Consider the following 14,495-nt stretch of genomic DNA (forward strand, 5'->3'; position numbering starts at 1 on the left):
CAGAATCGGAATTGCTGAGCTCAAGTGATTAACAAGGTTTAAAGAAACAATTAAGTAGGTAACAAGACTATCTTGTTATTCTAATAATTCACAACAAAATCTGAGGATTATCATCAAATTATTGTTTTATTAGAAACCAAAAGGAGAACTATGTAAGGTGAAAATTTTCTGTTATGCAGATGTTTTGAAACATCTAGCATCAGACACAGTCACAGGAGACAAAATACTTGGCCTTGAGTCTAATTAAGTATGAAAAGACCCTTGTTCCTTCTTTGAAATGTTGTGTTTTTTTAGTATTAGTGTTCTTAGCAAATGAATGTTTTTTACCATATCAGTCTTCCAAGCAGGAGCAGCCAAAGGTTCCCAGTGAAATCCATAATGTTCATACAATGGATCACAAAGACATTTTTGGTCTGGTACATTTATTTTTTTTTAATCAGGATAATATATTTGGTATTGTGCTCATTTTAAATACTACATTGCTTGTCACACTACACTTGGCAATAGACCTCTTCAAATATATTTAACAAAATTTTTCCATGAGTAATAACTACATATAAAATATCTTCAATGATTAAAAAAATCCGTATGTATTTTCTTCATGAAATACAATATATACATTACGATCTTATAGTTTTAAGGTACATCAAATTTTGGGTCTAAACAAATTCACAGTGTACATTTTACCTCTGCAATAAAAATCTTCGCTTTAAAAGTGCCTTAATCTCAAACTGTGTATATGCATTTCCTTTCACTGGGTTTATGGATAGTGAGGGTTTACCATCAACGAGCACTACAGCAGATCCAAATTGTGTATTAAAATGACCAAAAATTAACACTTTTGATTACTGGAAGTGAACACTGACCATCCCTGTTACCTCAGATTCTGACCAACAGATGTCCTGAAGAGCTTCTCTCAGATGGAAGATGTGCTTTGAGCAGCAATGGCTCTAGCACAGCCATTCAGAGGAGCTGAATGAACTGCCCACTCTTTCAGACAACCAGTCCCAAAATACTCAGCTGGAACTCCAATTCAGAGGCCAGTCCTGGCCAAAGGAGGTGGCCAGGAACCATCCAGGAGCCAAAATGCAGTGAAGTTACTGTCATGCTGCCTTCCAGCTTGAGGTCACACCAACTGCCTGTGCTCTGCTCTACTACCTTTTGAATCCTCACTTTCCTTCTTCTCCCTCAGAGGAAGAAGCCTCAGAAGTTTCTAAACCCTGAGTTCATTACACCTGAGGCCCACAGGACACACATTGTTCCCCATACTCTATTTGTGGCTAAACTTTCGTGCCAAGCACTTCCTCCAAAGCATGACAAACACTCAGGGGCAGGCCGACCTCAGCGCCCTACCTCCACCTGTCTGCAAGTGATTTCAAAACCCGTTCTAATATATGGGTTTTTTTCCCTGAAAATACACAGTGATTCCATATAAAAAAAAAAAAAAAAAAAAAAAAAAAAAAGAACTATCAATAAATCCAGCTGGAAACTAATCTAGATCCATTAAAAATCATCTCCAGCTTAAAAGGGAGAGGCAGAAACATTCTAATACATTCCACAGCAAATAAGTTTCACAAAGCTATTTTTAAAGCAATTACTGACAAGCCTTTTTAAGTCTTGTTTCACACGAGTCTTTTACAGGTGTGATAGACATCTTGATGCCATGTTATAATTTTTCACAGCCCTTTCACTAATCTCAAAAAAAGTTTAAAGAGAAACAGAGATGCCCATGGTAACTGGCAGTGACTGTAAGTGACTGTCCAAAGACAGAAACACAAATTACTGTATTAACCAAGGGGAAAATTACATGGAATTTAGTTGTTCCTATCTGGAAAGACGGAAACCAGCTGACTGTCCTGAATGGACATTGTTACATAACAAACACCCAGACAGCGCATGGGAGATCTCATCTGCAGTTTAACCAAAAGAGACTTTTTACTATTGCAGTGGGCAGGGTAAAAGTGTTTGCTTTCTTTACCACATGGAGGGAAGGTTCTTCAATTAGAGTCCTAAAGAATACAGCACAGGAGCTGAGCTCTCACTGGTGGAAAAAAGGACAAGGGATGCAAATCCACAGAAGATGAGATTTCATCATTTTTTGCAACAAGATTGTTTTGTTTGCTTTCTATATGTCTGAAGAAAATTTAATAATTTAAACAGGTTTAACATAGGGAAACATAGTCCCCCATGCGTGACATTCCCACAATTCAAAGAAAGGTTTGCACCTAACATTTTAGTATCTTCCACCTCAACTAAAAATGTTACAGTCAAACCTCTAACCTGCAGTTTGGGAGGTTCAGTACAAGACATAAAAGCTGGAGAACTTGGGAACTCTGAAATAGATTGGACATCAAGGGTTAACTATTTTGGATTAAACAAGGTTTTCTTCCAGCCTCCTGGCCTCAGAAACAGCTTTTCAACAAACTTGGTGAAAAATATTTCTTTCTTAATGCACTAACTTTTATTGGAACCTAGGTGCCTTGCAGGATAGTTTAGGGCTGACAGGGATCAGCAGGGAAAAGTACAACACAGTGCTCAGAGTGTCCTGATACCTATCTCTACATGGAAATGTTCATGAGTTTACTTTAATATCCTACACATTTTTAAGAAAGGCAGGTAGCTTTTTTTTTTTTTTTTTTTTTCTATTTGGGAATACTGGAAAAATTAAATAGCTTTTGATATATATATAAAAGCCTGGATTTTTCTCTTTTGCTTCACTAAAATATATGTAAGAATGCTTACAAAAGGAAATTTGCAAAAAATAAACAATTAACATAGGAAAAGTTTAGATCTATGCTTTTAACCTTTCTTGACTGGGCTTATCAAGATTCCACTGGAATTCTAAGAGGTAAATTAAGTATTTAAATTATCTCAGATGAACTATTCTTCAGCAGGTAAAGAATAAATATCTTTACTGAAGTCGTATGGCCTCCATACTGTAGACCTAGAGGATTTGCCACTGAGTTTTTTCAGTGAAGAATTGAAATGATTTAATTTCTGAATCTTTTTTAGAAATGTAAGCTAGACTTGAGGAAAACAGAAATATGGCTTTAAGTGAATCCTTAACATTCTCTTGCATATCTTATTTCAGTTATCTCTTGTTTTCTTCTTCCTTAGAGTCAAGTGACAGTTTTTCCCCAAGCTTCCTTATAAGTTCTGCCAGATCTTCAGAATTCTGAGATTTTTCCTCAAGGAGTTCATACCGGAGACTTGAGATGTCCTGTTTAATTTCCTTCAATTCACCTGTAACAGATTTTAAAAGATCACAATAATAATAAGGAAAAAAACCAAAACCAAAAACAAAAACAACAACAACAACAACAAATTTAAAAAATACACACCAGCACATTCAAATATCTCACAATTATAATGTTTTTTCTCTGTATTTCTTTGTTGAAACAGAAGCAGATTTTTTGCTACCCACTGGTGAATCACAGGATAGTCTGAGTTGGAAGGGACTCACAATGATCATTGAGTCCATCTTTTAAGTGAATAGCCCACACAGAGATTAAACCCAGAATCTGGATGTTATTAGCACCATGCTCTGACCAGCTGAGCTAACCTCAGTGGAACGCTGCCTTCGGGATAGGAATATGAAGATGCAGTTCAGGAACCAAACAAATCTGAAGGCGAAAATGTGAGAGACCACAAGTTCACAAAACTCACATAATCTATTTAATGGAAGATGCTGTTCTGCTGCAAGAGAGATCACAGAATCATAGTCACAGAATCATTTAGGTTGGAAAAGACCTCTGTGATCACTGAATCCAATCATTAATCCAACACAGCCCAGCCCACCAGACCCTTAAGGAACTGGATGACCTTTAAGGGCCCTTCCAAACCAAACTATTCTATGGTTCTATTACTACTAGACATAGCAACATGTTTTGAAGCTTATCAGATCTTTTCTGATAGTTTCTGATGGGAGAGAAGAGACAGAAATCCCATCTCCTCTTCAATTGCATGCTAATTTTACCTCTTGCACTTGTAAACATGTCAAGTGGATTAAATATTTTGGAAATATGCAACCACTTTAGTTTGTTTTGATTCTCCAATGAAACATACAATTCATCAACATACTCACCTTCATTGACCTCATCACTTTCCTTATCTATCTGAGCTTTCAACACGTATCTTTTAATAAGACGCTTCATTATTTTCTGCAGAGAAGAAAGAAAGAAAGAAAGGAAAAAAAGAGTTTTCTTAGTTGGACTAGCATTGTTATGACATTTCAAAGTAAGAGATCTTGTCCTGTTTCCAGCTGGGACAGAGTTCATTTTTCCCTTAGTGGCTGGCAGAGTGTGAGTTTTGGGTTTAGTATGAGAACAGTGTTGATAACACATTGGTGCTTTAGTTGTTTCTGGGCAGTGATTCCCCAAAGGTGAGGACCTTTCAGTGCCTCATGCTCTGCTGCTGAGCACAGGAAGCTGGGAGGGAGAATGGTTGGGACAGCTGACCCAAGCTGGCCAGGGGTATATTTCATACCATAGAGCATCCTGCTCAGTACAGACATTGGAGGAGGCTTGATCTTGAGGGGTGATCGCTGCTCCTCTCTCTCTCTGCTTTTCATTACTACTGCTACTACCACAACTACTATTTTTAATGTTTTGCTTTATTTACATTAATGAAATATTATTATCTCAACTCACAAGTTTCACCTTTTACAATTCTCCTCCTCATCCCATGCAATTGGAAAGGGCAGTGTGGGGACAGTGAGTAAGCAATTGTGTGGTACTTAGGTGACAGATGGAGTTGAATTATGACACCTCTGATACCTTCTGCTGCATTCAGATACTTCAGTGTAGGACTTGACAGGTTAAAGAAATTGAATGTAAAAATCTCTGATTCATCTACAGGTGATATTTAACCTTTATGATTCTGCATATACATATATATTTATTTTTTTTGAAAGTTAGAGAACTAAAGAAAATCTCATTAATGCTATAATTCATAAGCCTTAGCCTACTACTGGAGCCTGTAAGATCTATTAATACAATTGCACCTTTGATCTCCCAGTAGATGAAGCCATCTGGCCTTTATTGCTACCAAAGATGATAATGACCCTGCTTAGGAGTGCTAATTGCTAAATCCTTTTGCTGTCAGTTTATTTGAACCTATTTTTATATATTTGCTAAGTTATGTTTTCCTAGTGTGGGACTTCCTTAGAGAAAATGGGATCCAAAATTCTAAGTCATTTAAGTATCTCAGCTGGGACTCATCTAATCAAAGACAGACACTTTCTAGTGTAAATACAGATATCTGTCACCTTTATTTCCTTCTATGGATAAAATGAGAAAACCTGAGAGCACAGTTCATCTGAGACAAGTAAAACTAATCAAATAAGCTCATACCATGAGAATGACCAACTTCTCTGATAATAATAAGGGGAACCTAAGCCAGCAAATTTATTGCAAATTTTACCTTTCCAAAAAAAAAAAAAAAAAAAAAAAAAAAGGAATTCTGGCCCTGATTATCTCATTAGTTCAAATTAATTCAAAAAGAACAAGGTATCCAAGTACGTTTTAGGATTTTTTTTCTGCCTTTGGGTTTAATATTTTCGTAGGGCGTAGATCATGACAACATTTTCTTTTCCATTTTAAGATATAAAACATTCATAGATTTATATGTCTGCTTTTGTCTTCACAATAACAGAGCTGACAAGAGCTGGTTTTGAGGTGAGTCATCCCAGATTAGTGATCCCAGGCCGTCACTACAGTCACGCTTGCAAGGTCAGCAGCTGTACTGTTCATTATAATAATCCAAGAATGTTTCAACTACAAAGACACACTACGTCATGTTTATGGTGTAGATTTTTAATCTAAGTATCTATCCTTGCATCATAATGAAATTGGCTGTGAAAAAGTCAGGGAGTTTTTGGAATAGGCTTGTGTGGACACTGCATAACATGAAGTGGAGCAGAGCTAGCCTGCCCAAGGGAAAATCTCTTTTTCTGTCTTGTGGTCAATAAAGCATCCTTGTTTTCTGTACCTTTTTTCAATCAAATTGTCTTTTTATATTGCCCAGGCAGCTCTTGCTTTTTCCTTTCCACTCACTTTGTAGTATTACAAGAAGGAAAGAAGCAGTCCCTAGACCAGAATAGCTGAGATTTATGTGGACAGAGTTGGGTCTCTTCATACTTAACTGCACAAAGGCTCATTTCAGTTGTTTAGGAGGCAAATGAAAACCAGACTGCATTGATAGGATAAAGGCTGACAGATACATGCAGTGCTTGAGGCATTTCTATGTAGAAGTGTGCCACGATAAGCTGATCTGCTTCAGCAAATGGAATGGGAAGATTTGGGGTTTATTTTTGGTTTTCTCAATTCACATTGTACAGTTGAGGACTCAACTCTAAAATTAAAAACACTTTTCTAAAGCATATTAATATGTTGCACTATAAGGGTACCATTTAAGAAACGAAGAGGAGGGAAAAACACCCTCAAATTGTACTGCAAATACCTAAACCATTTAGTTTATTTTGATACATACAAGGTCTGTGGATTTATTCTTGATTCATGTTTGGCATAAATTCAACACTCTCCTCATGCCATCAGTTTTCCAGTTCTACTACTTCTTGATTTTAATCAAAAATAAACTTGTTTTTACCTGGTATTGTCTTGGAGGATTGTTTAAACTGTTTAAGTGGATTTCATCTGAGCTTCTTATACTCGACTGCTTCCTTTGACCAAGCTGAAATGGAAACATTATTTATAGTATAAAACAAATAGAAGATCAATATGTGTATCTCATGTATATACCCTATGACAGAAAACCTAAGGCATCACAAAATGGTGAAGTGGGACTCAAGCTGAATGACTGGGCTGCAGTAATAGCGAACTGAAACTGCAAAACAAATGGTATTACTTTAGATAATGAGTGGGGCCAGTTCAGCAAGTAGTAGTGCAAGGAATACAAATCATGATGGATCTGGATGAGGAGTAAGTGGGGCTGTCACTAAAAACTCAGTTCCCTGAAATTATACATGATCTAACAAAATTTTTTACTGTTTCAAAGGACAGGACTATCAGTGCAGTGTTTCAAATCCCGTGGGATCGTTACATACTTCCATTGAACCTCTCTATGTTGTGTCCTAATACATGGAGCATCTACTGATGAGCAGAGTGGGCACTTTGTTGCCTGTTAAATACTCTGTAGGATACACTGGGATATAATTTTCTGGGGACAAAAGTAGCACAGGATTTGATGCTTACGCAGCCATACACTGGGAATAATTTAAATACTATTAGATTTTGTTTAGCCTTCCACAGAATCACAGAATGGTTTGTGTTGGAAGGGACATCTACAAACAGGTAGTCCAATGCCCCTGCCATTGGCAGGGACACCTTCTATTAGATCAGGCTTGTGTTTTGATACAAAAATTGATTAAATCTATTGGTAAAATAGATTAACTACAATTAATATAAAGTATACACTGAATTTGGGAATTATTTGTGCTTTAGAAAGAGTCACAGATCTACTTGGCCATAGTTTTTAAAAAAACATTATTTACCTATTCATACTATGTTTATTTTCTAGTAAAAGTAATAATAAAAGATAAATAGTGTAAAACTTACCAACAATCAATATTACTCTTATATATTAATCTACATATGAATGGATATTAATGATGTATAAAAAAGGGCAAGTTACTATTTTTTCAAATGGCGTGAATAACGCCACTTAAGATATTTTGAAAATATATTAGAAAACATAATCTTATCAAAATGTTTTGACTTAAACTAGGTATCTGATTTATAATAAAAAATAATGGCTAGTGAGTTTACACAATCACTATGTAATTACTGTTTTTCAGGATTTTAGAACTAATTATACTCTCTTGGGCCTCACCTCCAATACTAGGTTAATAGAGGAAAACAATCTTCCTGCTATTTTAGCTCCTGGATTTCTCATGCACCATTTCTGGAAATAATATAGTAGAATAAGAGTAAGACCACACTCCATCTGCAGCAGCAGAGGGAAGTTGCCTTGGGTATTTACTAGGTATTTTAAAAGCAATGTGTCATGCTGGTTACCAGTTCCATACTTATGTTACATTGGTTCACCTCAAAAGTTAATCCATTGCTTAACTGCAATTTGATTTTCACTTGAAATAGCAAAATTTGTAATATGTGGTGAGATGAGCAATGACACTGCAGACTTGTAACAACCAGGTTCACTGTAATGCCTTTATCTTAACATTCACCCTCCAGCACATTTTTCAAGATATTAATGTAGTTTTTATTAGCTACTGAGTGCATGTTGAAAGTTGGCAGGTAAATCAGAAGTTTAACTTCATTAGATCTTATGTGTACCAGTAATAGGACACAAGATCCACTGTAAATTGCTGAATGACCGCTTGGTGGCAGAGACTGCCAAGATTTCATTATAACACCTAGTAACATTTTTTAACTCTATTTAAGCTATCTTTAATCTCTGTTTAAGCTTCCTGCCTATGGCTTTTTTCTTTCTCCAAAATTACTACTCGAGTACACTCAGCTGGTCACACAGACCTAGAATTTATATTTTTAAGTTAACATTTATTGAACATGAGTAACCAGAGGGGAAATGATGTAAAGTAAATACAACAATGATATAAATCCCAACAAAAATAACTCTTCTTCTAGAGTGTTGTGTGAAATATGAAATGCAGGATACATGGATCATTGCTCTTTGAAAACACTTTGATCTTTAAACTTGCCTCTCATTTCGTTATTCTCTTGTGTTACTTAAAATTCAATGCAATCAGAATAGCAATTAAATTATGGTAGCTGTTTTGCTGGGAACTTTATTAATGTCTTAAATCAGAAGCTGCTTTCAACTTTCAATTCCAAAAAAATTGTACTTTCTTGGATCAGAAGGGAGGGTTCTCAGAAAGTGTCTCAGTTTGTGCTCTTATAACCAGATGTCATTCATGAAAATTTCGGAAACACTGTTTTACACTAGGAAGGTTAAAGTTAACATATTTTTCTTGTTCAAATGAGAGCTTAAAGCTACTTCAATAAATATTTATCCCTTACTTCTTTTCTGAAGGGCCATGTTTAAAGAACAAAATTTAAATGTATCATCTCTCACTGCTGATTTTAGCTCAGGAAGATGAACAAGTTCTGTAACACTTGAGCAATTAACTTTCTCAATTCCAAGGGAGTTTTTAAATTTAGAATAGAAGTCAAAGTAGTTTTGGTTTTGTTTTTTTTTTAACTCTCCTTTGTCTTCATTTCTTTCTTCCTTTTATTGGTTTGAGTTTCTCACTCGTTATTTAAAATGCCAATTCTAGCCTGAAACAAGAAATTTATCTATTTTAATCAACAGCCTGAAAGAAAACATCTTCACAGTCTTTAGTACTGTATTTAGATATGTCTCATAAAATTAATTTCTGGTGTACTAGCATCGAACACAGCTATGTAAATTACTTGCTGTTCAGCACTGACAGCATCTGGCTTAGTTTTATGCTAGCAATAATCAGGGCAGAGCTGGATCTGAGAGTAGAATTTCCTTCCTTCCCACCCTAATGCTTGTCTTCACACTCACTCTGAAGCTGCTGCTGCTTTTGCAGTGTGAAGATTCAGGCTCTGCAGCAGAACAACCCACAGGCTGGGTCTGAATCAGTGAACTCCAGTTTGTATTAACATTATTAGGCACTGCAATGCAATGGCTCAGTCAGCTTTTACTGTCCTCCCAGGTAGGACATACACCAGAACAACATTCTATCTTCCTAGGCACAGTTTGGAACTGAAATGGTTTCCTACTTTGTGAGGAAAACTGCCTGAATAGTGACAAGCCATTCCTGAATTGGCCTCAGTACCCAGATATGCTACCCACATTTTACTAGCACAAACACAGCCATCAAGTCCTGGATCTGGTCTTGCCAAATCTGCCCTTATCTTTCCACAGCTCATTTTATTCACAGTAGCTCCCTGCACAGGTAGCTCCTTGCTCAGCAGTCACAGCAGCATCAACCTGCTCAGCACTAAATGAATCAAAAGTCATAATCCCAAAAGCCTGAGAGTGCCTTTGAGAAGATGCCGTAACAGCATCAACAATAATGAATCGTCAACAGTGGATCAAAATGTAACAAAAAAACACTTTAGCTACTTCTTGCAAGTGCACAGGATGGCAACATCTCAGACAAAGTCAGCTCCACAGCATGTGGCAGCCCAAAAGGTAAGTAAAAATGTAATCATCTCCCAGTGTCAGCTGCAAAACCTAAGAAATAAATAAATATGATTCAGACGCTTTATATTTTTCAAGGTAAAAGCTTTTTTTCTTTTTTTTTTTTCTTTTTTTTTTTTTTTTTAATTTGGTTTGCAGTTTTATAGCTGCTTTAGCTGGGGAGTAAGCACATTTCGTTTAGGATTAGTTATAGTTAAATCTGCACTGAGTGTAAAGCATTAATATTTGAAGACTTTAAATTAATTCAGCGTTAGGAAGAAATCTGATAAACAATGTTTGCATCCCTACAGCTCTCTTTCAGAAGGGACTGCTGTAAAAGCTACAAACTTGCCACTGTTTTATGTAGAAATGGTAATCATTCCACTTTACACCTTTCTAGAAACATGCTAGAAAACATGAATTTCTAGGTTTGAATGGAATGATAAAAACACATCTTCTTTCCTCAGGCTGTATAAATGGGACTTGTGAGAGTACCTGTTTAATGGGAACATAAATTTCATTCTAAAATGTCATTAAAACAAGCTTATAACCTACTTATCTGCTTTTCAAATTCAGAGAATAAGTGATTTAGGAAAAGAACCATTTGTTGTTTTCTACCACCACTCAATTTTAAGTTTATATGCATATCCTCAAATGCACAATATTTTAGTGATGACTTTATCACTCACAGAGGTTTTAAAATCAGGTTGCATCAGGCAGTCTGATGAAAAGTTTTGCAGATATCTGATTCATTAAAAACCTGAGCAAATGCAATATAATTTCTGTCAGGTCATAAATACATTAGGATTAGATTTCTCAAATAAAATGAGAAACACTAGAAAAATTACTGGTAATGGAGATGAGACATTTGAACCTAAAAACAATTTTGATTTTGGTGACAGTGTTTGTTATACTCATATTTGCTTTCATAAACTGTGTAAACCTACCCAGAGACACAGGATTTTTCCCTAAAACTCTATTTTCTTCCTTCTAGGATTGCAAACATTTTTTTCTTTTACTCTTCAGCTGATAAGTGTGAAAAAATGTGCTGGTCACATTGGCGACAGAGAACTGACAAATTAATGTAAATTCTTTACTGGTCCCCAGTCTAATGACTAATGGCTCTTGACTTCAAACTCAAGAACTCCTAACCTTTGAACACGCCTCTGCTCAAACCACAGCCCATTTTAATAAAGATCGTTTCACATTTAAATGTCCATTGAAGAAAATTTTGTTTTGCCACCATGACAAATCCTAACTTACTTTTTTTTTTTTTTTTTGGTGTATGTTAGCATATGCTCACCTTTCTACTCACTACAGCTGATCAGCTGCCTTGCACAACTCTTCTTCCCTAACACATTATAATAGTGCTAGAATAGTGGCAGTCTTTACTTTTCCAATAACACCTAACATTCCATGTTCTTCTAAAGCAATTGATTCGATTTATACCAAGACAGTGCAGAAAAAATACACTGACTTCAAACCCTTAAACCAAGTCCAGTGATTCAAATCAAGTGCTTTTTACTGAAGCTGTGTAAGAAAAACAGGTAACTAAATATTTTACAATAAAAGCAAGAGGCATTTTCAGTGGAAGCAGAGACAGGCTACCAAGGGGGGGCTTAGAAATTGCCCAGGCATGTGAGGGTGGCATTAGGAAAGACGAAACTTGCCTTAAGCTAACATTTGTAAGGGCAGTAACAACTTCTATTGTTTCAACAGCTATGTAAGGCAGAATAAGGAAAATGCAGGCCTATTGCTCAGTGGGGAAAGAAATCTAAGTGACAGTTGGATGAAAGTAAGAATGAGGGACTTGATGTCTTTTTTTTCCTCAAGCTTCATCAACATTCTCTCAGGCCTCTGTGTTTAGAGAAGGAATTTGAGGAGACAGGAAGAACTTGACCCAGACAAGTCCAGAGTGCTACATCCACAGGTAGGTAACATCTGAGAGAGCAGATGCACCTCTTGCAAATATGCTATCATTTCTGAAAGACCATGGATATTGAAAGAGGTCCCCAAAAGCTGGAAAAAGGCAAATGTCAGATCCATCTTCAAAAAAGATCAAAATTAAGATCTGAGCAACCCTGGGCCACTCAACTTCCCTTCAGTAACTGGCAAAATAAAGGAATGAAAAGTGAAACTTCTTGGAGCACATGCAAGAACAGATGGTGACTGGAAAAATCAGGTGTGTATTTGCAAAAAGTATAATCTGTCTGATCATCTAGATGGCATTCTGAGATAAAATGACTTGCAAATAAGGGGAAAGCAGGAAATGTCACTGGACCTGAACTTTAGCAGGGATTTTAACTATTCTATTCTATTCTATTCTATTCTATTCTATTCTATTCTATTCTATTCTATTCTATTCTATTCTATTCTATTCTATTCTTTTCCATTCCATTCCATTCCATTCCATTCCATTCCATTCCATTCCATTCCATTCCATTCCAGTCTCCCCCAGTTGTGACTGACTTCAGTATTAATTAAGCATGTTGGGAAATTTATGAGTAAAGCAGGACAGTAATAAAAATGAAGTTAAAATTTGCTTCCTCTTCTAAAATTAGGAGTCAGTATATATAAGATAAAATTACCTTGTTCATCTCTGTGTCTTCCTGAAAGCTTTTCTTTTGGCACAAAAATGGTTTAGAAACAAATTTTTTGATTCTTATTAGGAGATACAGCAAAGACTTTGGGCTTGGCACTAAGTTGAAGGGTACTGGAAGAGTTCTCCCTTCTTCAAAGTAAGAAAACCAAAGTTTAGCCCTTGCAAATTTCCATTCTACATCAGCATCATCCTGTAAAACACAAACAAGCAATTGAGACACTGTTAATATCACTTTGACTATTGAAAATCTAGCTAAACTTTATGCATGTTTTAAGTGTAATTGGCTGAAGTAAATCTCAAAAAGATCACAATCTATGAAAACCAAAATTTCACTGAATGGAATTGTTCTCATTAATCCATTTAAAACAATGTGGCTGCAGAAGAGCAGAATGGATTTAATTTAAAGATCATTTATTGCAGAGTGAGTGCTAATAGTCTGCAACACAGGATCAAAATGACAGACTCTATTGCTAGTCTACAGACTCCGTAACTTTCAACATGAAGTTAGAAAAGATGAAGTGATTCTACCTAATTCCTTCCATTTGCTGGAATATACTATTAAACCAGATATACTATCATCACCATGGTTTATGTTTATCATTTATGATCACCAAAACACTCCCTGTAAAGTTTAAGAGGGTTTTCTGCACAAAGGACTGACATCAGTTCAAGGTCATGACTCAATATTGCTGTACCTGTTTTTAGAAGCTGTTTTTGCCAGTCACTGTATTTTTAATGCTCCAAACCTGAGAGATTTGCCCTCTGGCCTCCTGATCCAGAAGAATGAGAACATCCCTAGACAGTGTGTTGCTCTTGGTCTAGCTCGACAATGCTATGGCCCCCAGCCAGAGCCCAGAATGTGGGACCAATGTGGAGTCAAACCTGAGTTTGCTGCTTTGGCAGGAGCATCCCCTAGGAAAGTCTGGGATGGCCCAGCTCCTGGAGATCTGCTTACTTTTTTCCTAATCAGTGATAATGATTTAGCCCTCTGTTTCCCATGGAATGCAAAAGGTCATGCTGGATTTCAGTAGCCCTGCTGATTACTTTGCCAAATAAAGTTTTGTTAACTGCAGAGGTCTAGAGCAACACTTTGTTTCAAGGGAAGAAGAACACAGCATCTTGGAGACCTGCCTGCATGGTCCAGGCACAGGAAAGAGAATATCCTTGCAGCAAGAAGGACATTAATCAAGTAACTACAAATGAGGTAAACGAAAGATTCACAAAGTCACACCATGTAGTCCTTGCTCTTCAGGAATATAGCACAGTTCACTGGTTCCTATTATTGCAAGCATATGCAGCCAAGTAATTGCCAGGTATTTTATAATAAAAATGAACAGTGGGATGAATATTTCCTTCTAAAATATTCCAAAAGTTTATGTGGTACTTGTCTTAAATCATGTCAACTACTTGTCTTAAAGATGTCAACAAGAAAATTTTCCAGGAGCCTGAGACAATTAGTTGTAACAGTAAATAGGGTGATACTTTATCATAAATGGACTTTTTACCTCAATTTCCTGGAATGAACTGTTGATCATTGCGATAAGCATGTTCAGTAAGACGATGACCATGGTAACATTATAGACTCCATAAAGAACATAACCAATATTTTCAATAAATTTGTGTTTATAATTGATAACAACTGATTTTACTTCTGAGAGTCCAAATATAGCCCAGAACAATGTTTTGAAACTTTCTTCAACACTAAAAGGAGAAATTTGACACATGCACATGTTATTGAAGAAAA

General features: G+C 36.2%; 2 protein-coding genes across 2 annotated transcripts in view; both read right to left on the minus strand.

The window, feature by feature from the left end:
* ANGPTL5 (angiopoietin like 5) overlaps positions 1-14,495 on the minus strand; it is a 510,199-nt gene that overhangs the window by 328,082 nt on the left and 167,622 nt on the right. The window lies entirely within an intron of this gene.
* The window catches only part of TRPC6 (transient receptor potential cation channel subfamily C member 6), a 79,144-nt gene continuing 64,756 nt past the window's right edge, over positions 108-14,495 (minus strand). Inside the window, exons 8-12 of the mRNA XM_066312955.1 lie at positions 14,257-14,452; positions 12,738-12,941; positions 6,607-6,690; positions 4,085-4,160; positions 108-3,243 (exon numbers count right to left, since the gene is read on the minus strand). Of these exons, the coding sequence (XP_066169052.1) occupies positions 3,092-3,243; positions 4,085-4,160; positions 6,607-6,690; positions 12,738-12,941; positions 14,257-14,452 (712 nt within the window). The 3' untranslated portion in view covers positions 108-3,091. The remainder of the gene's footprint in view (positions 3,244-4,084; positions 4,161-6,606; positions 6,691-12,737; positions 12,942-14,256; positions 14,453-14,495) is intronic.

Source organism: Sylvia atricapilla, chromosome 2 (assembly GCF_009819655.1).
Source record: "Sylvia atricapilla isolate bSylAtr1 chromosome 2, bSylAtr1.pri, whole genome shotgun sequence".
Taxonomy (NCBI): domain Eukaryota; kingdom Metazoa; phylum Chordata; class Aves; order Passeriformes; family Sylviidae; genus Sylvia; species Sylvia atricapilla.